The sequence below is a fragment of the Sturnira hondurensis genome, unplaced genomic scaffold (assembly GCF_014824575.4).
Source record: "Sturnira hondurensis isolate 20B ecotype Veracruz unplaced genomic scaffold, ASM1482457v3 Scaffold0008640, whole genome shotgun sequence".
NCBI classification, from domain to species: domain Eukaryota; kingdom Metazoa; phylum Chordata; class Mammalia; order Chiroptera; family Phyllostomidae; genus Sturnira; species Sturnira hondurensis.
The window spans coordinates 11,960,184-11,987,391 of NW_028081271.1; the positions used below are offsets into that span (position 1 = coordinate 11,960,184).

Sequence of the window (27,208 nt, forward strand, 5' to 3'; positions counted from 1 at the left end):
AGATCTGCATTCATTAGTCCTCCATAGGTTACCGTCTTATCTCGTTTCACTGAAGTATAATTCTCTTTGTTACCATGAAACTCCTTCTGACTCTGAAACATTTTGCCCTGGACAATGTAACAACTTGCTTTGACAGCCTCGAGTTGTCTCCGCACAACCAGATTGGTCTGAATTGCTACCCAGTTACTAACTTGTTAGTGACCATCAGCGTGGACTTCAGTATCCGTGGGTTCTATAAAGCCTAACAGAGAACTGGGGCAATGCTGGCGGCACAGTTCAGCTCAGCAGCGGTTTTCATTCTCCAGCAGGGGGCGCTCTTGTTCTACTTCCTGGGGAGGCCTCCGGGACACAGTCCCTCCCCAGGGGCTGCAGTTTGTGGCAGGCTTCGCAGCGTCCCGGGCAGCCTGGTGGGGACGTGGGAGCCATTTTTCCGTTTCCTTCTCCCTGGCTCTAGTCCCATGCCAGCTGGTTCTAGCTTGGCTCTGCATGCACCTCATTTTCATTTCTAAACCCACTGTCCCCGCTCCTCACTGTGTCTTCGCCACCCTGCTGTGGCCACATCTCGGTGCCTGTTCCCACCCACACCTTCGCTGGCTTCCGAAATCTTTCTGAAGCACCTGCTCAAAAAGCTTCAACTCTCCTTTTTTTTTTCTTATTAATTGGAGAGAATAAATGGAAACATCGTGGGTGATTCAGGAACATTTTTAATTGCTAATACTGCAAGTAGCAATGCCTTAAGTTTAAAGGGCTGTAGGGTGTGGTAAAGAATTTGAAAACCCACGTGGAGCAGTAGAATTAGGGTGATTTCCCTCGAGGACGGGGGCTGAGCTGGTGGCTGCAGCGTGACAGAGATCTGCATGGGTGCGAAGGGCCACAGCTTCCCCAAGGAGCACAAACAACGTGGCATGGGGAGGAAAACAGGTTTGGTTCTGGTTTGGGCAAATCCGACCACTTGGAGTCACTGACAACTGAGGTCTCTGGTGGCTCAGACCCCTGGCGGTTTTGCACCTGCCGAGCCTGGGCAGGGATGCGCCTGCGTGGGGGGACCTTCTGGGGCCTCGGTGGGGAGTGACCGGTACATTAATTAGGCAGTACTAAAGTTGACAGTCTGACTCCAACCATGTAGAAAACTGTAAAACCTGCAAAAAGAAAATCTATCTGTTAAGCAAATGGCTTTTAAGCTTAATCTCTCTGCTTAGATATTTCAGAAGTGAAAGATGACTACAAAGACGGAAGTCTTAAAAACAATAACTAGTGTTTGTAAACTGAGAGATTTTCAGCCAACGAGTACACAGCAGGAGGCTGAGGTTTCATCGATTCTTTCCGAAAGACTGACACCGAGTCTATTTCGTTCTTGTCAGTACTGTTCATTTTTCTCTCCCAAGCAGCTCCCGTGAGGGGCAAACACATGCTCCGGGAGATGTGGGGAACGGGTGGCAGGTGCGGTCAAGCCTGCGCCACGCCAGGCCCGGTCATCTGCTAGGAGGCAGCCCCGCTGAGCGGTTCGAGCCCCAGCAGAGCCCACACCCCTCCCCCCAGCCCTGCTTCACGCCCAGCTCCGACAGTGGGCTGGCAACCTGCAGGCGGCAAAGGTCAGCCGAGATAGTGGATTCCCTGCGGCACCCGTACATAGAAAAGGTGTTCGTCAATATTAGAACCATATTTTCTCACACAGCCACCTTCAGACTGTCTGATACATCTTTATTCATCTTAAAAGATGTTTTTGTCAACAATATTCCTTTATCAACCCGTTAAAGAGCAGTCTATTATTAAATAGCTAGTTTGGTTCCCTTTAGACAAAGATAACAGTTCCAATACGGATTTGCCCAGTTCTGTGGACAGATAAGGAGAGGGCACAGGCCGAACTGATAGAGGGCGGCACCTGTCCTGTCTCTGACTCAGAGAGGACGCGAAGGGCAAAACTCTGCTCCCCCAGTAACATTTCTGAACAGTACACTCTGTAACCTAAATAAGCTACATGGTACATTCCACAAGCATACGCATGACACCATTTTAATAATTATTATTACAAAAAATCCTAACATCGTTGGTCGATGCAAATGAAATATCTTTAAATGTCACCACAGTAGAGATAGTTTACATCAATTTGTGCTTTTAAAACTATTGCTAGCTTCTCCTGGGAAAAGCTAAAGTAACTGTACATTGTAGGAAAAAATGAAGAGCTTTTGTACTTTTGATAAAAACAAAAATACATGGCAACACCAGAAAAGGCACAACAACATTTAACAATTATCTGTGAATGTCTGTAAAAACAACAACAACAAAAAGATCAATTCAATGAAATACAATTCTATGGTAATCGCTAATTTAACGTTTTGACAAGAGGGTAAGAGGGCTGCTTCCCCTCGGTCAGTGACAACAGCCAACACCTGATGTCTGGGAATATATACATTTACATCAGACATACTTAAGAGAACATCTGAAGAAAATGGGGCAGTTTTCACCTATGTATTCAAAGTGTCTCAGAAATTCCGCCAGGGTCCATATTAGTGAGATTTAAGAAGTGCCCGGGTTTTGTGTAAATAGAATAGAAAGGCAGTCTAATGCACTGAATATGTGACTAAAAAATCTAATGGAAGCAGTATGATTAGCTCACCAGAGATATGCCTATCGTTCAACAAAATTCCCCGCCAGGCGAGCATAAATATTAACATAACTTCTTCAAGGAATTCAGCCTTCGACACTGGCAGGGACCCAGTGAACTGCTGGGACCTGGTGTCTTTCCTCTGTGGTGGTAACATCCAGAGAAAAATAAATGTTCCATGTAGAGAAAATAAATTGTTTCATGGGGATGCCTTAATAATTCATTGGGTTAAGGGAATCTTTACTTTTCTTGGCTTTAGTTGAAGAGAACACAAAGTATATATGTAACTGCCAAGCGAGGGGTCCGTTGAATTGGTCATACAGATTCTATGATAGTTCGGATCCCACCCAGACAAAGTGGTTACTCATGCATTCAGTGGGGAAGACCCTGAGCTACAAGGGGACAGAATGCGTGTTAACACGGAAGTGACGCCCGTCCCTACCACTGTGTCACACACTGTGGGACCAGTGGGGAAGCCCAAATAGGACGATTCAGTTAGTAGTTTCTCTGTGCTTAGCTTTCCTAGGTTTGCGTGTCTGTGTTCTCCATGCCATGCCCAATGCGTTGTATTTGCATTACAATTTTAACTCTTGGTTGGTGAGAGTTCTTTTTAAAACACTCTCACTCCAGTTCTGTAGATAATTGAGGTGGCAAATACGGAATCTTGAATACCAAACCAGTCACTGAAATGTTGAATTAAGGTTGGGATGGGAGTTGAGCCTTCCGGTTTGGGGTCTGCTGGTGCTTCTGTAATTCCCTTCCATTCCTGTGGTTTTTCCATCTGTTGGATGGGTGTATGATAACACTTAATCTCACATGACCTTTGAATTGACGGAATGAAGCCTGTTTGCTGCCCTTTTTCTTTGGAGAATGACTGCGATGACGACATGTGGAACCCAAGTTTATATCTAGAGAATGTGACACTGCATGTCGAGGTGTGATCCCTAATGAATTCCACCTAATGTAATTCCATTGTTTAAAACGGCAGATTGTGGGACAGAAAACATTGCAGTGCAATCGCAGGAGATGAGGCCGAAAATAAGTCAGTTTATGAACGCCCTCCTAAGGAGTGTGAGTTTTGCTCTGTCAGATGCTTTATTTGCTTAAATGTGTTCCACAGGGCACTTGTGCTAGAGAATGTTACTATGTCTCGGGCAAACTTAGTAGATTGAGTCCGTGTTTATTTAAGTCCAAGGCCTTAAATATTCTAATATGCCTTGTGACTTCCTTAGGGTTTTTTGTGTATTGCTTTTCTCAAACTAAACGATATAACTTCCTTGGTGGTACGTGTATAACAACCATGAAGACTGTTCCAGCTGGGCACTTGGAGTTAATTCTAATATTCTGTGTACACATGACACGGCTGATACTCGCTGCCTTACATCCTACGTATCCGGGAACTCACAGGTTCCGTAAACAAGTAGAAGGACTGAAATGCCCAAATAGCCCTCCAATTTCTCACCTAGAAAATGGGAGCACAGTAATAGGATTTTTAAAGGATTGAAGAGTTGGAGAACAGTGATCACACAACATCTTGCGACCAAGACTATTTTTTTTCATTGAAGTCAAACTGAAACAGACTTGCAAATGAAAAAATTAACACAAAAGATGGGGAAATATGTCACGGACAACTATTATTGTCTAGCTGTGTAATCACTGCTTAATCTCGCTAAAGCTCATTTGTAAAGGGGATAACCACACCTCAATAGACTGTTATAATTTGTCTGGTCTTATGACTGAGGTACTTGGTGTTGTGGCTGAGAGTGTGCCTGGGAGTCAGACTGCCTGGGCTTGAATCTGAGCCCTGTCCCTTCCTACACATGTGATATGGGCTCCGGATGTGATTGTGACATTGGGAGATTTCAATTCTTTCTGCCTCAGTTTTTCTCATCTGCAAAATGGGAACAGTAAGTATGCTTATCTCAGAGGGCTGCGGTGAGGACTACAGGTAAAACAAGTGTTAGGTATTTGGGGAAAGGTAGCAGCTGTTGCCAATACAGTTCAAATTTTCTCCGCATTAGGAGAGAAAAGCTCCAGGCTGCCCTAATTAGCACTTCCTAGACTGTGGCTGCTTGGCCAATGATTCCATCCCATCCCCCCTGTCTCCTAAAAAGGGGGTGCTTGCAGCTCGAGCACACATTTTTCCTTTTAAAGGTTTTGTTTATTTTTTAGTGAGAGGGGAAAGACAGGGGGAGAAACGTGGATCTGTTGCTTCTCCCACACACCCCCAACTGGGGACTTGCCCCACCACTCAGGCAAGTGCCCTGACCGGGAATCAAACTCACGACCTTTTTGTTCGCAGGCCAGTGCTCAGTCCACTGAGCCACACCAGCTGGGGCCTCATACTTCACTTGTAGGCTTCCCTGCAAAGTTCAACAACTACTGAATTAGACCCTCTGCCCTCCTTCAAACCCATTTGTTTATGTATTTTAAAACCCCTCAATGCTTATGCTTTTTGTGGCCATTAATGTACCAGTACACTGAGGTTTCCAGCTGATTTAGAGTTGGCTCATTTTCTCCCTGGATTACCTCTAGTTTTTTTCCCATTTCACTGACGCTCGGGTAAAATGCAGAGGAATTCCGGACATTCAGAATTTGGAAGGACACAGGAAGGCAAACTGGAGACACGAGTTACACACTGTCCTGCTGAAGGATGAGTGATGAGAAAGGAGGACCCAAATGATGCTCCAAGACATCTGATAGATGGTTTACTAGTTGCTACGACATGCTGGTGTCATTTCATCACTACTGTGATAATTTTAAAATAATGTAAATAGGCCTCTTGCATGGTTCCCACCATAGCATTACTTTGATTGCATCCTTCGTCCATGTTAATGCGCTTTTCCCAAGTCATTTGACTGCTTATGTGGAATTCTCAGGTAAGCCAGTGAGACATCAGTGAGCCAGCAGAGGTTTTTAAAAACGTTCCCATAATCCCCCTCTACTTCACATCGTGGGACTCTTAAGGGACAGCAAGTATAAGAGAAGGGACAGGAAAGACACTGTTTGGGGGGCCCAAGTTTTACTAATGGAGCCCAAGTTTTCTAATTACTTTAGATAGAGCAGCAAAATCTATAAGAAGCAAAATGGAGATCACATGGAGGGTTATCAGCGGGGAGGGGAAGAATGGGGGGAAAGATACAGGGAATAAGTAGCATAGCTGGGCAGGTTAAGAATAGTATAGGAAACAGAGAAGCCAAAGAATGTATATGTACGACCCATGGACATGAACTAAGGGGCGTGGGGGATGCTGGAGGGTGGGGGGACGCAGGCGGAAGGAGAAATAAGAGAAAAAAAAATAGGAGAAAAAAATTGGGACAACCGTAGTAACACAACCAATAAAATAAACTTTAAAACACAGAGAAAAGTGAGAGCTATTATGCATGGTTTTTAAGTTACAGCCCTGTCCAGATTACGTGGCAACGTCTCCCTCAAGAGCAATGCTACAGGATATTTTACACAAAGCGGGGTGTGTGGACGTGTGTAGCTCATCCAGGCTACTGGCTCAAGGCCTTTTTGGAGCAGCCTAGGCACCTGAGTGCTACGGAGGTGGTAAACTGCCCCAGAAAGACCCCCAGCAGGTTTCTAGCAGCAGGGTTGGGTTGCAAGACACATCTAACTTCAGAAAAAATCCACTCATAACAAAAAGGCTGTCAAGCCCTAACTGTAAGAGCTTCTCTGGGAATCCTTTTCCTTCCACCAATGAAACCACTTATACCTGTGGTTTAATGTCCTAATTTAAGAAATGGAAGACACTAAATTAATTTTTCATTGACACCCCACTTCTATGCCTGTTTCCACTGTCCCTCTCATGTGAACTATGCACCGAACAATACAAGTCATGTCCACCAGACCACATTCCCACCAGACCACCTCAGCAGCCAAAGAGGGGGTGATGCAGGCTGACTTTAGATCCAAAGGAGAGTTAGAAATATTGTTCATTTTCAACTAAGCATTAAAACCAATTCTTTAAGTTTCTCTGAAAGTGCCATTATTATTTAAGTTAGAGCATAATCAATCGTTGAAGGAAAGAAGAAACCAAAACCAAGTGAAGTCTTTTACTATTTCAGTTCATTTTAGTGGAAAATAGAACAAGAATTGGATTTTCATCCAGGATTACGATGGTCTATAAAGTGGAAAGGCTTCTATCCAATATCGGTTCTCTCCCCCTCAAAGATAATCTGAGGCGGTCTTCCTGGGTCAATGTATTCCGCTTCTCAGACCTCTGGTCCCGCCCTAATTATATCTGTGTTCCAGGATCAGTGACAGAGATTTAAACAGACCCATGGATCAATCTAAACAGAGGCAGTGACCATGCAACGCCGATCTATTTGTCCGTAAAGTGGCAGGAATTCAACCTGCAGTTAATAGGGCAGGATTCTGCCTACGTCTCTAATAATACCGACAAAATGTGGTTACTTTCCAAAGGGTAAATGCTTGGGTGTTAATTTTAGAAGTTCAACAACTGACCTTCCACCAAGGCCAACTGTCTTACCCCTTAGCAGTCTATTTACATGGAGTCCAAACAGAGCTTTCGCCAGATTCCCATTTCCTACACTTCCCTTCAGGCTGTAAGAAAATCATCATTCTAAATGGAAGCTCCTCATTAGTTAATCTTGGTCTTATCAGAACTGGACATTCTTGCCTCTAATAAGGTCAGGAGAGTACCAAGTTCAAATACCCATAGAGACCACTCTCTACATGCTTAAAAGTGCCTTAAAAACACTTCTGAGGTTGATAACCTCATTGTTTACTTATCTTGAGGCAAGTTTGATTATCATTTCAAAAAGTCCCCTAACGCTTCCTGTCTCTCTCTGCTGTTTCTCACCTTTCTGAAGACTTTGAGGCAAGGCCTTGGCAACAAAATAATTGATCACAAGGTTCAATTTCCATCTGTTCAATGGAAGAGGTTTACCTGTTGGCTGGCAAATAGATCTAAATTATAATCTGAGAAGCAGAAATTACCTCCCAACTTTACAAAATGTTGTTTTCAGAAGGTACACTTAAAAACAGAATCTTTTAAAATCAATTTATAATACTAAAAAAATATACATGTCATCTTGTAATAATTTCATCTTTCAGTGGAAAAAAAAAACCCAAACCGTGTTGAGGTTCACTGTGTATTGCTTCTTCAGATCTATCAACCTGTAACCACAAATACCCTTGGTAAAAAGCTTCAGATGCCTGGTTGCATGTTTACCCAAAGATTAATAAGATGGCCAATTCATAGTCTCTACAGAAAAAAAACATAAATGGGTTAAAAAAAAGGAAATAAAGAAAACTGGAAGCAAATTCAGGTAACCACTCCAGACCTGGCGAAAAGAACCGGTTCCTCCACGGAGGTGTCCGCATGGCCCCGTCAGCCGCAGCTCTGCTTTTTCTCCGCGACGATGCACCAGTTGCCATGATCGTTCCCGCAGCTCAGGACGTGGAGCTCGGGCACACTTTCCCGCAGCAGGCCGCAGAGCTCCCCTTCTCGAAACACGTGGTAGTAGCGCATGAAGGCTCTGGAGTCCCGAACGTCTGGCTGTCCTCCTTCGACAGAAATCGTGTCACCCGGGATGGAATCTGTGGACCCAGCTGCAGAAATCCTTGTCAATATTTTACCAGCAGACGGGTTCCCTTCTCCCGAGTCACCTGTGGCCACACACTTCTCATTATTATCATTATTATCAGTGCCACCCAGAAAATTCCCACGGCCATTTCTCCCAGTTTCCCCTGGATGGTCTCCATTTAGGTGTCTCATTGTGGCTGGTGCTCTCAGCCACTCCAAATGCTTTTGAGAAGTTTCCAGAAACACGTCCTCGTCTAAGCTGTGCTCTCTTGTTGCTAAGGGCTCCTGGCGATCCGTGTCTAGACCAGCCTGCCTGGAAGGCTGGGCTGACACAGCGCCAGCGGCCGGACCTTCTGTGCTTTTCAAGGGTCTCACTCTTTCAATTTGCTTCCTCAGGGTGGCCTCGTCCAAAGATCTGGAGCAAAACCAGGAACGGAAAGGTTTTCCTAATGTGTTATAAAATCCGTTTCCTTCCCCGCCTTCCTTAGAAATATTTGCCCAGCAGGTTCCAGCCGCAGCAGGCTCATAGTCGACACTGCGGGACCGTTTGGAGTCGCCTCGCTCCTTAAAACAAACGGAACAGCTGCACAGGGCGCAGGGAGGGTGGCAGGGGGCGCCTCGTTCCGGGTGTCCGCACTGCTTCTTTCTCCCAGGCTGGCTGGGGTCGGAGAGCAGCCGGGAGCACAAGGCCCTGTTCCACGGGACCAGCACGTCTTGCTTCTCGAAGTGCCGGTTCTTTTGCTCCATGGCCCAAACGTAAATCATCAGCTGGCCTCCAGGCGCTAAGACTCGAGCCATTTCTTTTATTGCTCTGATTCTTCTCTGTTTTGTAGAAAAGTGATGTATGACTGACAAAAGAAGAAATGAGATCTCAATGTGTATACGTGCACATAAACCTACGCACGCATTTAGGTACTAGTATGGTCCGTATAATGGGGATGTGATTCTGACATGTAGCAGAATCTTTCCTATGGGACACAGCACATGGTAAAAATAAAAAACAGCACAGGCCTGGCTTCAGGAGAGACATGATCTTTTGGTTTGACTCTTGTAATTAGTAGACAATGGATCTTGGGAAACTGTTTAACTTCTATGGATTTTAAGTCTCTTCATATGACACCTAGAATAAACAATGTGTAAAATCTCTTCCGGTTCCACAATCCTATGAATTGTGTTAACCAGAGGATGACAAAGTGAATTAATAAAAATTTGCAAGGAAGCACTAGGTTAGGTAAATGTTCCCACTAGAATTCTGTGAAGTAATCCATTGCTTCAATGAATGGTTGGTGCCTCTAACGCACTGATTAGTGTTCATAAAATTAATAAAGCAAAGAGAAGTGGAGAAAAATGTCGAAGATTGTTTTTCTGTTTATAAGGTAAAAATAAGCCAGCCAAGCTCAAGTCCAAATGATTGCCTATCATTTTGATTAATGCTAATGTAACGTAAAATGGTTGTGTATATTTTTTAAAAAGTCAACTTCCAGGCCACCATTTTTACTTTCAATTCCTGCAAAGTTAAAGTCAAAGTCAAGCAGGACTGCCTTTATCTAATTGTAACGTTTTATCACAAATACTTAGAAAGTGCTCATCTGTAGCACCTGGGGGGGGGTGTACTCACAGTACTATGCTAAGAGAAAACATCGACTTATTTTTCTGCCCGAGGGCCCACCCGGTATCTCGGGTAGGAAGTCCAGAGGACATGCGTGTGAGTCACGAGGGGGAGAGGGAACCCGCTCCCGTAGCCCTCCCCCCGCTCCAGCTCTTGGGAGTGGTTCCAGACAAACAGATCCCTAGAGTTTATACTTGGGACAGAGAGATGGTAACTATCTCAAGTGAGATCATTCCATAAGTTAAGCTGCCAAAGGAAGCTCACCCAACAGGCACACTTTGTGTTGCTCTCAGTCAGGGGTTCGTTGCTGGGAGCAGCCCTCAAACCCTGGCACGCGGCAGACGTCTAGGAAGCCCGAGGCAGGAGGCTGGCGTGCGTGCGAAGAGCAGGACCCTGGTGTGTGCTGTCCTCCATCCATCCGTGGCTACCTGGCGACCTCTGGCCAGCCACTTCAGTTCACTAGGCTTTGGACTGTGCCCCTCAGTTTCACCCCCAAAGAAGATGCCCTTTATGGGGTCGATCTGAGAGCATACGTTTCTCTGTTGAACTGTAAATGTGCAGAATCCATGAATTTAGCATAAAGCCGGGATCCTCAGCCTCAGCATTACTGGCATTTGGGGGGAGAGTATCCTTTGTTGCAGGAGCCCCCCCACTGATGAGAGCTGTGCGCACACACACGCTCAGTTGTGACAAGTCTCCCAATACTGACACGTGTGCCCTGAGGGTGGGGACAACATAGTCCCAAGAGGAGAACCACTGGCACAAAGTGAACAGTTGACACTATTTTAATACACTGGTACAAGTTTTTATATAATTTCTGTTGAATCATTCTTTTTATTTTTGGACTATTCTAAAAGTAGAAAGACTGTTTTGTAATCGGTCAGTACCACAGAAGAAATGTATGACTAGGTATGATGCTCACCTTTCACATTATTATTAAGAGACATGGGAAAGCAAAAACATATTTCTTTATGTTAAGATAAGCAAAAAGAATCGACATACAGAATTCTAAATAGGAAAGGAAATGTATATGGATAGGAGACGGTCTACTGAAATTTCTTACTTCTAAATGGGAAACTCAACAGGCATCACATTAATTTATAGCTACAGTTCATAAAGACCCAGGCTGTGTTTCCACTTAAGGGAACATTTTTCATCACAATATGACAACTGTATGCTCCACTTCCTCTGGGACAAGGCATGAGACTTCAGCTGGAAGTGGAGAAGGACTGGGCCACGGACACACCGAGCATTTCCCCCAAGTGGGAAAGCTGGTCGACATCCCTCACCAGGCTAGTGTGTCCCTCAACAGTGCAGCCTGCATGCGGGTGGCCTCGCGCAGACCCTGAACTTAGTGTGAGCTGAAGAAGGGCACGGGGTCCTCTTCTCTGACCTCTCTCCGATTTCCAGGTCTGTAGGTGGAATGACCGAACCAGAAACTTCCTTTCTACTCAAGATTCTAAGGATTGTCTGCTATTGCCTAATTCCACAAGAATCCCTCCTTAGTGCTGACAGCCAGAATGAACTGAACAGTTTCAACGGCAAGGAAGTGGACTGACACTGAGCAGGTTTCCATGGCAACCACCTCCTGCCAGTCCTAACTAGTTCCAGGGTTATGGCACCCAGGCCATACTATAGAGAGATACAGTCCCTGTCTAATGCTGAATAAATCTGCTTCTCATCTATTGCAGGAGGGAGCAAAGAGTTTCGTGCTGTGTTTTTTATCTGGTCAGTCAGTTTTATATAGGTTCACCTTGCTTTAATAAAGCTTGTTATATTCAAATAGATTAATTTTTGAAGTGTATTGGGGCAAATAATCTACTTTGTAAAAGATTTTTTGCTTTGCAAAAGAATTTGGCATAAGATTCCTTTAAATAGCAAGTTTCCCAAGCATATTTAAAGATGACTAATGTATTAAGTTTCAGGAATACTCATCCTAAGTAAAATGAGCCTTACCTGTGTAAATTTCAGGCATAGATTTTTGCTGGGGTTTTTTTTTTTGGCACGTGTATTTTAGGGGCACACTGGCTGGGAGGATAGGAGAAACGTATTCAGGAGCAATCTCTGGCAGTTAGAGAGCTGAGAGGCCTTATAAAAACAATGCAATCTGGGGCCAGGTGGGGCTATCTTCCCTCGCGACTTGCATACCAGCAAGGGGCAGATTGGATGACACATCCTTCCAGGTGGTGTTAGCGCTACAATATTCTGCTAACAAAGAGCATGTTCATGGCCTAGAAAAGGTAATATGACTTCTAAAGGTGTACTCCAGGTTGGAAGATCTGGCTATACTGCAATATAACGAAGTATTCTTTTCAATACATAATATTGTTCTAATGCTTTCTTACTCATAAGTAAAAGAAATTGGAATGAGTCATCAAAAAGAATACAATACCAATTTGACAGCTTAACTAGTTAAAACAATTACATGTACCCCCATAAGTACATCTGAGATTAGTCAACTAATTCACTCAGCTGCAATATTTTAAAAAATGAGGTGAAAGGAATTGCACAGATCTTTCCACAAAGAGTGGGTGTTGGGCTGTAAGAATGACCCCAACCACGTAACATTATTCTCATGGTGGAGAGTGAGCATGTGACCCGGCAGCCTTACCTCCTATGGAGATGATAGCATCGAAGCCCCGGTCCCTAAAGGGGAGATTAAGGTTGTCGCACACCATGACTTCACCCCCTCTCCTCCGGGCAATCTCTACCAATGGCCCACAGTAGTCACAGCCCAGGACATGCACCTGGCTGTTCACTTTAAGATACTTTCCAGTCCCACAACCTGTAAGAGAAAAACTGTGTCACCTGCTGTCCTCAATGGAGACCGGGACACTGTCAGTTTGCCTATCTCGTGACAAGGACAGAAAGAACTTTCTATTAACTAACCAAGACAGAACACAAGATGGGGTGAAGGGACACACAAAAGCAAAAGAAGCTACAGCTCTTTTTTGCTTCTACAGCTCTTACATATTTTCATCTAGAAGAGGGACATTATGTCCACAGGACGTAGCCTGCTAACACACATACTGGCTGATCTGTGGCAAGGAATGACAGGTCCCTAGTATCCCAGGGACAGTGTCCTGTCTCTTCACATAAGTGACGTTCACCTACACATCTCATTATGTACAGATCTCTATGTTACGGCATTTATCATTGTGTGATCTCTCTAGAGAGTCTTATTGCTTCCTGGTCACATAAAACAGACTACTGCCAACTACTTCTAAATGGGTAGAAATAAAACAGGCTTTTTGAAAGTTTTAAATTTACTGTGAATGAAAAAAAAGGTTTCAACATTTTTTCATCCGTCCCATTCATTGTCAGTGCTAGGTTTTAAATGGTCTCACGGGACGAAGTACACAGATCTCAGAAAGAACTATTTTTTTTCCTTGAAGAGCCCATTTTTGACTTTCACTGTCCAGTGGCAGAGACCCAAGTAATTCAGCATTTACACAGCCCCACGATTCGGATCAACTGGCTCTCACTGGTGTTACAGTGAAGAGGACTGTGATATGAGTGAGCGACATCCAGAAACGAAGCCTTCTGCAATGTAGCGCCTGATATATTCTGGCACAGACGCGCCTTCTAGTTCCTTTCCAGGATGTTTACAGATATCAACAGAGCCCATATTTGTACCTTCTGGAAACACCTATAGATTCCTATGCCTGACATGTTGAAAATATATCTACCAGTGTTCAAAGGTAATTAGTTTGCTGCTTCTGCAATACATCACCCTTTTTAATGACTCCTCTGTAATAGGTGTTGCTTGAAATTACGATCCACTTAACGCATAATTAAGGTTCACTGATGCCAGCTGAGACAGTGGAAGGCTTGCGAACGAAAGAAATCACATTCCCAATGTTATTATTTCAATGTAAATGATTAGGGTTTTAGAAATATTTTAGATCTCATGGCCACTGTTCCTAGGAATGCTTATGAGAAAAAGTATCTAATATTTAAAAGTAATCACAGGGAAAACATAATCCACAGAGTGTTTTTTAAATTGAAATCCTGACTATTAGGAAAATGATGATCATATTTTAAGAAAAATAGTCTTGTGAATTTATTGCTTTCTTTTTATGGGTTCAGGCATTACATTTAAAGACATGAAAGGGAAAATTACTTCAAAAAATATTAATATTGGGTTAGCCAAAAAGTTCATTTGGTTTCTTTCCTGTATGATGGCTCTAGTAGTGCTTAGTTGTCTTCAACTTCATTTGAAACATTTTGTTAGACTGTATTGTGACAGCTGTCATATCAACATGCATCTTTAAAAAAACTATTAAAATTGGTGAATTTTTGTGTAGCCACTTTAATATTGAAGATGGAAGAAAATAAGCAACACTTTCAGCATATTATGCTTTATTACTTCAAGAAAGATAAACATGCAAGTGAAATGAAAGAAAAGGATTTGTGCTGTCTACAGAGAAGGTGCTGTGACTGATCGACTGTGTCAAAAGGGGTTTGTGAAGTGTCTTGGTACTATAGGCATTTTGGCCAAATAATTCTTTGCTGTGGGGCTGTCTCATGCATTGGAAGATGTTTAGCAGCACCCCTGGGCCTCTACCCACTAGAGGCCAGCAGCAGGAGATAGCCAACATAATCAAAATATCCAAATCAATAAAGCTATTGGTGAAGATGAAAAAGATATCTTTTATTATTTTTTAATTTTTAAAAAATATTTTATTTTTTTATTTTCAGAGAGAGGGGAAAGGAAGGAGAGAGGGAGAGAAACATCAATGTGTGGTTGCCTCTCACGCGTCCCCTGCTGGGAGCTGGCCTGAAACCCAGGCATGTGCCCTGACTGGGAATCAAACCTTGATCCTTTGCTTCGCAGGCCCATGCTCAATCCACTGAGCTACGCCAGCCAGGGCAGATATCTTTTATTTTACAGAAAAAACATATGGACTTTTTGGCCAAGTGATAAAAACAGATTTACAGATGATGGTACTAGAAGGAAGGGTTCAGAGAGCATCTGGTAATAATGAGGAAACTGAGGTCTTTTTAAACCTCAACACCTCCTAAAAAAATTCCAGCACCCCAGCACTCGTGATTTGTCCCAAATTTATTTTTAATGGTGTCTGATTTTAAGGATAGTAATGAACATCCCGAATATGATGGAGGTATCCATTTCCTGCCATGCAGTTATCCATTCTCCAGGTGCACACATCATGAAGCTAGAGAGGGGAGGCTTCATCCTAATGAGGAAATCCAGAACAATGCCCAGCCTGGCCACCCACTCCCGTGAACATGCAGGAAATCAATCAGAAGGTTTCTGATACTCCAGCAAATACCGGTACCCAACCATCCAGTCCTTTGCGAAACCTCATTAAATGCCAACCTTTCGTGGTGCTGAAGGGAGAGAACAGAAAGCGTCTGTCTGCATGCTTATAGTTCCTTCTATTTTGTATTCTGCACCACACCCGTTCCGTGCATTTCTGTACTTTTTGTTGGTGATGGCACTGTTTAAAATTCAGCATCGTGCTGAAATGCAGTCCAAGGTTCCTAAGGGCAGGAAGACTGAGATGGGCCTCACGAACTGCACATGTTGTAAATACACTTTGTTCGGGCATCAGTTATAGTTGTTGCCTGTGAGTTCACTGTTAATGAACCAACAATATACAGTAAGTACGGTGTTTCTAAACAGATACATGAAGCAAGGTTAGATATTGACCAGTTTCCTAAAATGGGAGCAGAGGCCCACAGGGACCTAACCCTGTATTTCTCGTAGGGGCTATACTCAGAATCCACTGATTCAGTGTCCACGGCAACTTTATAGAACACAAATACTGTGAATAATGACAATCAACTGCATTTTCTTTTATGATTTTTTACTTTTTGGATATCATACCTAGAAAGGCCCTTTGTCTCTGAGAGCATATTTTATTCTTTTCTTGTTTTTATTTTACCTTTTTAACTGTTCTAATACTCTTTTAATTTTATTATTTTAAAATAATCGAGATGTCGTCGGCCCCTTAAGGATTTCATTTTCTTACACTCACATCGGCGCTTCACTCGGAATGTTGGATGTGAGGTGCGAGAAAGCAGCCTGTGAACATACTGCTGTCCTAAAGCCATGTGCTGAATGGCTTCTCTTCTTACCAACTGGTTTTCAGGTCCTGGTACATTCCTTAGATCACAGGTGGTAAGAGCTCCACTGTGAGCTCTAAGTCACTGTGTTTTCTGAAACCAGATTTACTTTAAAAAATTGGCCTGATAGAGATAGTTTCAGACTCCTTATTTCTACATGAAATGCTCCCCTCCTCCAAAGTTCACAGCGCTTGCACCATCTTCGATAAGCCAAATGCCCTGGGCACATGGCTGTTTCCCTTACCAGCATGTAGAGTGAATGTCAAGTTAGACAGAGTTTGTAACCACAGACTTACGACTCTTGCGGGCGTAACTCTAAGCAACTGCTCTAGAGCTGTTTTGCATGGGCAGGCCTCAAGTGGGAGTCCCAGCATCTCTTAGACCTTGGTCTTAGATCTGCTGGGCTGTGGCTCACCACGCGGTTGGGAAACAAACTGAGCCAAAATCTCCCAGGCAAGTCAGTGATTACAACAACCTGATCTACCTAAAGATAAGCTCTAATAATGAAACACCCACAGAGTAGTTAAGGGGAAAAGTCCATGAGATTATACGAGTTTATAGGAAACCTATAATTTCTGGGTCTTCTATGAAAGGCATGAAAGCCACTCAAGGTGAGCCACCAGACCTGTATTTACAAACGTGAATGACTCTAAGTTTAAAACAGTCAATTTCACAAGCAGTCATTTCAATCCTGATTTATTCAGTCCATGTCGGGTCGATTTTGTTGAAGGATGTGGACAAAGCTCTGAAAAAGATCACCGTTGTCTAAATGCAGATCTGAGGACATTTTCTACTTTCAGATTTGATCGTGCGAATTTCTGCTATAAAGAGAACGAACTGGGTACCGGCATGCCAAGGGCGCCATTTCAGTGAACAAAAATGAACACTGAATCTGAACAGGAAAGGCACGATGGAATATATTTCACACGGCGCGCCAAGGGCCGGCGTTACCTATGTCAGCGATGAGGCTGCCGGGCTTCTGCTCCTGCAGGAACTGGCGGACGCGAGGCCAGGCTTTGCTCTGCAGGTCGCTGAAATAGGGGGCGGTGCTCTCATACACGTCGTGCACGTGCTGCTTCTCCAGCTGGGCAGCTTCAGGGTCCATCCTGGGGAGACAGGGCCACCGCGAGGTGGTGAAGGAGGACGCAGTTTTCCTGAAACGGGGAACCTACAGCTGCCAGAGGCTGTGCTGATTTTGCACTCAACGAGAGAAAAACCTTCCCTGTTATCTCCCCCCAGTTGTCAAAAGACTAGAAAATGCACATTTTTTACCTGCAAATCTTCAGAAAATAACGGTTTGGGGATGAGCTAGTCATTCTGATTTCCCGTGCACGAGCAAGTCTCAGTTTAGGAAGTGGATACCAATGGTTCACTCGAATAAAATCGCTCTGGTGCCAAAAAGATTTTAAAATTTTATAATACACCGCTCACCACTCCAATCAGTCATAAGGCCCTATTGATTCTATCTTTCTAATGTCCCTGGAACCCAACCATTTTCTATATTTGTACTGATTCTATTTTAGCAAAGGTACTTATTTCTTGCCTGAATTACTTCAGCAGCCTGTAAATAGGTGTTTTTTGGCCCTTCAATCCCTTTCTTCAATTTTGCCACAACTATTTTTGCAAAACACAAATCTAATTGTATTGCTGCCTATCTTCAACTTCTTCAAAGGCATTCCATAGCGTGTCTGATCAAGCCCAGGCACCGTAGGAGGGCATACAAGGCTCTTTCTGATCTGGCCTCAACTTGCCTCTAGGGGCCATTCCCCACCCTCCACCGCCAGCATCCGAGGCTCCTCAGGTGCCACTCGCTCCCCAGCAGCCGGGAGCCCGCACAGATGCTGCGTCTGTCCCGCTACCTTCTGTTCATGCCTGGCACAGGCATCACTGGAAAGCCTTCCCCGATCTTCCATGCAGGACAAGGGCCATCAGAAAGGAACAGGAGAAGTTCAAGAGCAGGTCTCAGAGGTCTCTGCTCTTGGAGGCTTACTCTTTTCATTATTCTCCTATGGCCCGTGAGTGAGGAGGAGCCCAGGGAAGTGGCTAGGTGCTCAGACTGTGGCTCTTCGCAAATCAGTATGAAAGTCAGTCCAACCACATGAGAACCCATCTGGCCCGACGGGTGCAGACGGGCGAGTGCAGTCCTGCCCCTCCCTGGTGCTCCTGTTGCATCCCATGCACACCCCTGAGACTACGGGAATGTCCTGTTTCTCACCAATTTCAGCGTCCGATCCATTGCTGACTCTTGCTTAAAACACTCATTACTACAATTATCATCAAATGCTAACACAGTAGTCTCTCCACACACAGTTTTGCTTTCTGAGATTTACGTTACCTGTGGTTAACAACAGTCTGAAAATATTAAAATGGAAAAATTCCAGAAATCAAGTTTTTAAGTTTTAAATTAGGCACCATTTTGAGTAGTATGAAGAAAGCTGTTGCCTTCCCTCCACATCCTGCCTAGGACATGAAACACTCCTTGGTCCAGCATACCCACCTCCCTTCATCTCAGGATGAGGGTATATGGTAGTGTCTCACATGGTCACAAGAAGAAGGTGAGCGTAGTGCAAGAAGATATTTTAAGAGAGAGAAAGGCCACATTCACATAACTATTGTTACAATATATTGTTATAGCTGTTACATTTCATTATTATTATTATTAATCCCTTATTGTGCCTAACTTAGAAATTAATCATTACTTGTACATATATGTGTATATATTTATGCACATATATAAACATGTAAACTTCTATCCTTATAGGAAAAACCATTGTACACATAGTGTTTGGTATTATCGGCAGTTCCAGGCATCCACTGGGGTTACAGGGAAAACCTGCACTCTATTTTCGTCATTCCTTCTACTGCAAGAAAGAGCCTTTCAGGATTTACTCTTAAAACAAATTAGCAGCAAGTTAAATTACCATGGACCAGCCCACAGTCCCAGCAAAAAATCTGGCAAACTCCTAACAGAGCACAAGTCTCATTTGTGAAGCCTGTTAAAACTTCCACCCAAATTGAAACAGCTTATATTGCACCCTCAACTAGAATTTACAAAGTAAACATATGGCTGGCTCTAACTGCCTACACACCAGAGAAACCAAAACACTGAGTGCTTTTCTTCTAAATCAAATCTCAGGAGACTTAAGTCTGTTTAAATTTTTTTCTCTTTAAGAAATCAATCAGTTGATACAATTTCAAGAACCCTAGAACAAATACATCTTCCTTTATTGTACTTGCAAATGTTAAGTGGCAATCAACAAAAATTCAATTTCCTTCTGTCTGGCTCTAACTACAAGCTCAGAATTTGTAGTATCTGACGGAACGAACACCCCTCAGAGAATTTATTCTAAGTCCTCTCCCAAATTGCCTGGCCTCTACCACAGACATGTACTTCAAAGAGCTATTTTAAAATGTGGGAACAACATAAATCCATTTTGTTTCTATTATATTTTATAGTTAGGATAATACACTGCAGAATAAATAGCTGACTATGAAAATGACTTGTAGGTAGGACAATCCAAGGCAACGTTTTTGATATTCCATAGATTTAAATTTTCTTCAATGTTTTCCATGAAATTATATAAATATGAGCCAATTCCTTGTGAATTCAGTAATGTAATTAAGCTAGTAAGACTCATTCTGAAATAAAAGTGCAGGGTTCCAGTAGAAGCTGGGGAGACGGGGTTTGGTTTAGTCAGCTTTCTGATCTGTGTGTAGTCAAATTCTAGGCCCTTGTAGCCAATGCCTTGTTGGTCAGTCATGTGAGAAGGAAAAATAATTTGAATAAAAGGAGAAGTCACATAAAGTGATGCTCTGAAAATCTGGAGACCCAATTTGGAATTTATTTTAAGTGCAATAGAAAGAGGTTTTAAGTTGGTAGGTGAGTTAGTTGGGGAGCAACAGGATTGGATTTACAATTTTCAAAGATCAGTCTAGGCATACCTAACTCTAAGTAGTATGGAGTACCTACTGTCCTTACTTGTTCAATCAAGTTCACCTTCTGCCTTTTCACAATCTGTATCTTGCCCTCCCTGGGTGGGCATGTGACATGGCCCTGGCCAATCATGGTATCCTATATTCCTGCACACAGTCTTTGATTGGTTCAGTGGTCAGTAGGTGATGAAAGGTGAGCCAATCAGAGTCCTTCCTCAAGATAGCTCAGTGTAGAGCTAAAGAAATGTTGGCCTTTCCCCTGGCAGCACCAGGAAAGATGTAAGGGTCAGGCGCCAGGGACCATCTTCCTTCCACGTGGAAAATGCCTGTTTTTAGGTGGAAGAAAATGAAGTCAAGAGAAGCAAACAGGGAAGAGAGGCAAACGGAGAGGGAAAAAGAACTATGGCAGCGTAGTGTCCTGCTTCCAGCGCCTGGGACTAGTCCTCGCAGTCCTGGGAGCCCCTCCCTACCCTTCCCGGCTCAGAGAGTCAATACATCCCCCATCCGCTTCAGCCGGCTGGAGTTCCAAACTTACCACCATGGGAGTCCTTTCTAATCAGGCGTACTTCTTACATTTAGTGTGTTGTTTTTGTGTTGTTTTATATCTAGCCTTCGTGCCTCTGAGTACAGCAAGAAGGGGAGAAAGTGACAGGAACCTAACAGGTGCAGTCAGTGGCTTGGTGTGTTTCCCATGGACAGAGGAACGAGGAGAAGGACATCAGAAAGCACTGCTTCTAACAACGGAGGTCAGTAAGAAGACACAGATGTCGGGGTTTCCTGTTCTGGCACGCGCCACCCAGCCTGACTCAGGCAAAGCCGTGTGGCTTGCTTTGGCCATTAAATGTGACATAAAAAGATGTGGCTTACTTCTAGGCAGAAGATTTATGAGCGAATGTGTGACTCTCCAAGTGCCCCTGGGTTCCTGGAAGTATTTGCTAGGTTCCTGAGTGACTGCCCTTAATGGACAAACAGAATGGGCATTATAAGCCAAAAAAAAGTGAGGAGATGGCAATGAATTACTCATCACAAGAAATGTTAAATATCTACATAATGAAAGGTGAAAACCATGAATCATATTTTATTAGAATCTGGTAACTTGTTACTCTGTGAGTCTGTTCTATTTTCTCTTTATCAATATTAACATTTTCTATTTTCTGTAAGTATATTATTTAAAAATCGGGAGAAAACCGAATACAGTTCTGTATCCCACACTTTTAAACTTAATTTATGATGGTGAACCAAGAAAAAACTGCCCGTGGCCTCCAATTTTCACAAACAAAGGCAATCCTAATCCCTAAATTCTATAAGACTTGAAATGTTTTGTACTCTATAAAATGTTACCGTGGTATAAGTATTCTACCAGATTCTGAACCTCTGAAGAAGAAACATTTTATGTACTCCTTTGTTTTGCTGAGAGTATCTAACGCTAGGCTTCTATATAATAGGGTTAACCAGATTTTTAATGGATAAATGAAAAATGAAACTGCTGCTAATTGAACAATGTTTATTTTATTTTAACAGTTTTATTTAGGTATAACTGACAAATAAAGTGCACATATTTAAAGTGTGCGATTGGATAAGTTTTCATAAATGTACGCAACTGGGAAAATATGAAGACAATTAAGGTGGTGAACATAGCCATCACCCAGGAAGTTTCCTCGGCCCCCTGTTAGTTATCCTTCCCACCTTTCAATCTTTCTTAATGCTGTGTTTCTGGGCAAGAAATGGGGATAGATGGGAGCGCACTGAGAACCACATCCAATCATCACAATTTCAAAGGCAACTCTGATATCTGATGTGAATGCAACACAATGAAAGCATCTTTAATAATCACTATAAAGCTATACACACACACACCATGTATAAATAGTAAAAAGAGTCAGAGAAGCCGAAAGGCTTCCAGAGAAAAGATTTTCCCAGTGTCTCATCAAGGAGATAGACTTGACCCCCAAAGACCTAGGAAACCCTGAGATAGCCTCACGTTGTCTCCTGCACTGGCTCCTTGTCCCCAGGGGGGAGGAGTCAGTCATGGCACGTGTCCTCCGGACAGTGCCTGGGAGTTCACTCAGAGACTGGGGCTGAGGGTGCTATTACCACAGGTCTATCGCTGGAGGGACTTCTCTCTCATTTGTGATGGAAACTTCTCGTACATCATATCCCAAGTCTCTGCACCCTGGTTTTTCTCTACAGTCAGGCTTCCATCTTTTGACTCAGTGGAAAACACACTTGTTTTTTAAATGTTGGTCTCCACATACCTATCAGCTACGTTTGTGAATTAAAACCTCTTGTTGTCAAGTAACACAACAGCCCCTTTCTGGGAAAAGAGAGAACAACGACATGACTTCGGAGTAGGTTAAGATTTCTTCAACAAGTCACGTAAGCACTGACTTTCAAAGAGAAAATTAACAAAATTAGATTATGTAAAAATTATGACGTCTGGAGGGAATTAAAATTCAACGCCAGAGGACTTGCTGCATGCAACTGAAAGGACTCTGTGGGAGGTTCCAGCGACAGAACGCACGGCGTTGGCAGGGTCATATGGGAGCCAATGCCAGCCTCGGAGAAGGTCAGAGTTGTTATGATCTGCTGCCACCTTCGTCACCTCTCTGTCTTCCTTTCTGTATCGCCACAGCCTAGTATCTGAGTTGTTATTACAGCTTCCTGGTTGGCGCCTCCGTCCCCCTGGCCTTCCTCCCGCCCCCCATGTTTTCTACCTCTGGGACATCCACGCTGCTGTGAGTTCGCAACAGTTGTTCTCCATCAGTACTCACTCACTTGGGTAGCAAAAGGTGCCTGAAGAGACCACAGCCATGTGCGTTATTCCTGGCTTGATGGCTGTAACTTATAATTTTCCCTCCATGAACCCAACAAAAGCAGCTTAGAATGTCTCTTGCATGCTGGGTAATTTTCCTCAATGTCTATTTGATAATAACACTTCCTTGTTGAAAAACCTTCAAGAGATCTCTATTATCTGTGGGCTAAAGTTTGCAGCCCTCAATCTGTCATTCAAAACCCTCCATGACCTGGTCCCAGTCTACCTCGCCAGCCTCATATCCTGTAACTAATGTGACTTGAATACGCCACCCAAAGAACCCACTCACCTTGCCCCAAGTGGGCTCCTATACAGCTCCTTGCTGAGGTCTTTGCTGAAGCCAGCAGGCTGTTCACGCTCACCTGAAATGCTCTCCTGTCACCTAGCCCCTCCAAAATCTTACCTGGCCTTCAAAGTCTAGCACAGCTTCTCCTTCCCCCATAAAGACTTCATGGATAACTACAGATGAAAACAATCTCTGCCAGTATTTCTGCCTACTGCCTATTTACTATCTCTGTCACTCCTAGGGCATGTCTCCTGATACCACTCTGAACTCTCAGCTTTGTATACGTTCCCAACTAGATCAGAAGCTGTTGAAGGGCAGGCCCTGGACACAGAGCGGTCACTCACTAATTAGCTGACAAGCCAATTCGTCCAGGAGCTGTTTCCTTAACATCCTCAGCAAGACACGCTGCTTTACTGCAAACTGGTCCTCGAGTCTTAGGTTATAAACCATAAATGTGCAGCTGGGGACCGACAGTCACTGAGAGGAAAGCAGGGCTCAGAGTGTGCTTCCCCTAGTGTGCTTTGCAGTTCCTGATTTCTTATTTTGGAGATATGCCCTAGGTATCCAATAGTCACAGTTTTATAACTGAAATCAGATATAAATCTCATCAATTGTTCTCCTATTATAAATGCCACAGCACACACAGTATTAAAAACAAGAGCACAAGACTATGCTTTAAATTTTAAAGATGTACTTAAACTATAATTCTAGAATAAAAATACAAGTTAGTCAGGAGAGTTTGAAGAATTTACATACACTTAATCATAAAATACATAAGGTTTTTTTTAGTTTTTAATATGTAATTCTTTAAACTTAACATCTACATATTCCTTTCAAGGACAAATTATACTTAAACCTTTTGTATAATAAAAACTGTCATTTAACACTGCTTTTTAGCTCCTAGGAAGGCATTTTGCACCTCTAAAGAATCCTAAATCCAGTATATTGTTGTAATTTTAACTTACTCTGTACAACTATTCTCAAGTTCTTTTTTTCCCATCTAGTGCAAAAATAAATTCTAACTTACTTTATTTTTTTAATATTTAATTTTTATTGTATTTTCCCATTAACATTTATCCCCCTTACACCCTCCTCTTCCTCCCCCTCCCCAATCACCACACTGTTGTCCGTGTCCATGAGTTCTTTTTCCTTTTTGCTCCAACCCTCCACCCCGACCCGCACCCCCAGAGCTGTCAGCCTGCTCTCTATCTATGAGTCGGCCCCAATTTACTTTCTATCATCGCCATAAAATTACAGGAGTTGGGACTAGTCCGGTTCCCTGAATACGCACAGTGCCCCAAACCCTCATATTCTTTAAACTGCAATAGTAGCTGAAAGCAGCTAACCTGAGTCATCTTGCGATTGCAGGAAAATTACTTCTTGTCTTTGTGATCGATGGCAGTTTCCACTTTCAGAGAGTGACAGTTGGTGCTCACGACCTTCTCAATGTGTAATGTACATGAAAAGTCGAAGCCTAAAATCAAGGAGCGAGGTCCTTCACATGATGAGCCACTCCGGAGAAGTCTTTGCAGAAAATGCAGGCCTTACTAAGGAAAAAAAAACAGTAAACGTCACTTTATATAATAAAAATACTGAACCAGCCACAGGCCAGGTTGATTTCCGGACCTATGTACATATTACCCGGAGAAGAAGCAAGAAGAAAGAACTGTCCCTATGTGGAGTGAATGCCAGAACTGGAAGAGCAATTTCTGAATTAATTCCTAAGCTTTCTGTAACATATACAGTACTTCTCCCCCCAAATTAAATTGAATGGTTTCACTTTGTTCCTGGAAACATTACAAGCCCAGAAAGTCAACTCAGAATACAGTGGCTTAATTAAGTGTACTACTTCTAAAGATGATACGACTAAATTATGCTAAATCATTCCAGCTCTGCTCAGAACTTGTTCACACTGTCAGCCACTTGCATGTCACCCTGACAAGTGCTCCTATTCTTCTTGTCCACGTTTATTTTTTCATTTTTCATATTACAGTGGGTCTGTCATGAAACCTATCATAAAGCTCTTAGATACCTACAAAGAAAAAGAAAAAAAAAGACCTTGTATGCCAGAAAAGCACGTTGTTATGCAGAGGTCTTGGGGGTACAACATGAGGTCTGCAGAGATGCCTGCTGTGTAGGAAGAGCCCATCCCATAAAACCTCAGGCCAGATCCCTTATCTGTAAGTAAGGCAAGTGGACCCTAATCTGATCACAGTGCTCACCTGTCTTTCTTGGACTTCTTATTCTTTGTGTGTGCACCTCACTGCTGCGAACTGTACCTCTTATTGCAGTGTTGATACAGGGTGCAGCCAAGGGGGGGCCCAGAAAAGATTTGGAATGGTGTCCAGAACTCAAAGTGTACAGGAATATTGGAGGAAATATTAAGATGTCCTCACCGCCCCCCCCCGCCCCCAGGTGTCAGTTGGGGGAAGGGACGAATGGAGCAGGGCCATTGAGAGCTGTTTTGCATAGCAACAGTTTTGCAGCTAACCTCTGGAATGGTCATTTAACATATCTATAACCTTTAACTGGTTTCATAGATATGTAAAAGAGCTGTGGCCAAGTTTTGGGCCAGGGAGAAGTGAGTGGCTGCGAACCAGGCTAGAATTGAGAATTGGGAGCTGTTTCTCTGAGAGAGGGCCTGCTTGAGAGCNATTAAGTGTACTACTTCTAAAGATGATACGACTAAATTATGCTAAATCATTCCAGCTCTGCTCAGAACTTGTTCACACTATCAGCCACTTGCATGTCACCCTGACAAGTGCTCCTATTCTTCTTGTCCACGTTTATTTTTTCATTTTTCATATTACAGTGGGTCTGTCATGAAACCTATCATAAAGCTCTTAGATACCTACAAAGAAAAAGAAAAAAAAAGACCTTGTATGCCAGAAAAGCACGTTGTTATGCAGAGGTCTTGGGGGTACAACATGAGGTCTGCAGAGATGCCTGCTGTGTAGGAAGAGCCCATCCCATAAAACCTTGGGCCAGATCCCTTATCTGTAAGTAAGGCAAGTGGACCCTAATCTGATCACAGTGCTCACCTGTCTTTCTTGGACTTCTTATCCTTTGTGTGTGCACCTCGCTGCTGCGAACTCTACCTCTTATTGCAGTGTCTCTCAATGAGACATTGTATTGTGGGTACAATGACTCTCAGGATGGTGGGGGTGCATGTGGCTTCCCCCCGCTTGCCTCTGCATCCCCCCTCCACCTCCATCTGGGTCTCTATTTAAGAACCAATGACCTGGGTGTGCTTTAAAAAGCTCTCTGGTCTTTGGAATATACATACTCCTTTAAACTCCGGGCATTTCTCAAGCATACACACGTGTGTGATCTGCACCACTGACAGCCACAAGGCTGACTTTTGGCAAAGAATATTCAAGAAGGGCTTTGAAGGAGCTGTTAGTCAACGGGTCTCATTTTCCCTCACGCGCTTTCAGAGCTTGCCCTAATCATAAAGAAGGTCCGTTTGTTTACTGAGTGAACACGCTCACCCTGAAAGGGAAGGCCCTCCATCACTCTTCCATGGCCTGATTTAGGCATTCTGCTGTCTCCAGCCAGCTCAGCTGTCTGTGCACCTTTCCTTCAGGCATCGGTGCCTAAAAGAACTAGCTGCCCCGAGGGGCTGGCATCCCAGCTGAAGCTTGGGAAACAGTGGAATCGAGTCAGGAAAAGGTGGTGTGGGTGGCTCCAAGCACAGGAAAGAGTACATGCAAACTTCAAGTGGGTTAACAACAATAATAGCAAGACATGACACCCAAACATGTATTAATTATTTACTATCAACCAGGCCACTATTAGCATGTAACATATATTAGATCTTTGAGTCTACCAAATCACTATATGAAATAGAAACTACCGTATCCCTTATTTTACAGGTAAGAAAATAAGGCAGAGAGACCAGGAGTGACTTTCCAAGGTCATGTAGCTAGTAAGTGGCGCAGGTTGGATTTGAACCCAGAGAACCGAGTCCAGAGTTCACCCTCTTAACTACACAGTTGGTTGGGAGGGAAGGAGGAAGGGAAGACAGCGGCGCTACAAGAGCCTGGAAGAGTAGGTGGAAGGCAAACTGCATAGGGCCTGGTTTAGCATGCTGAGAAGTTTTGATTTTATCCTGAACATCACGGGGAACCATTGAATTATGTCAGCAAGAGAAGTGACAAAATTTGATTTGAGTTTTAAAAATCTTCCCTGGCAATGGTGAAGATGGTTGTGCCTGGCCAGGTTCACAATGAAGACAGAGAAAGAACCTGGTTAAATACTGCAAACAAAGCATGATAATGAGCATGTGAGGACAAACACAAGAGATATTAAGGAGAAAG

General features: G+C 43.4%; 1 protein-coding gene across 1 annotated transcript in view; it reads right to left on the minus strand.

Moving 5' to 3' along the window:
- Positions 1-5,929: 5,929 nt before the first annotated feature.
- The window catches only part of TRMT9B (tRNA methyltransferase 9B (putative)), a 45,604-nt gene continuing 24,325 nt past the window's right edge, over positions 5,930-27,208 (minus strand). The window contains exons 2-5 of the mRNA XM_037055283.1: positions 24,236-24,436; positions 16,810-16,964; positions 12,380-12,553; positions 5,930-9,007 (exon numbers count right to left, since the gene is read on the minus strand). Of these exons, the coding sequence (XP_036911178.1) occupies positions 7,965-9,007; positions 12,380-12,553; positions 16,810-16,963 (1,371 nt within the window). The 5' untranslated portion in view covers position 16,964; positions 24,236-24,436 and the 3' untranslated portion in view covers positions 5,930-7,964. The remainder of the gene's footprint in view (positions 9,008-12,379; positions 12,554-16,809; positions 16,965-24,235; positions 24,437-27,208) is intronic.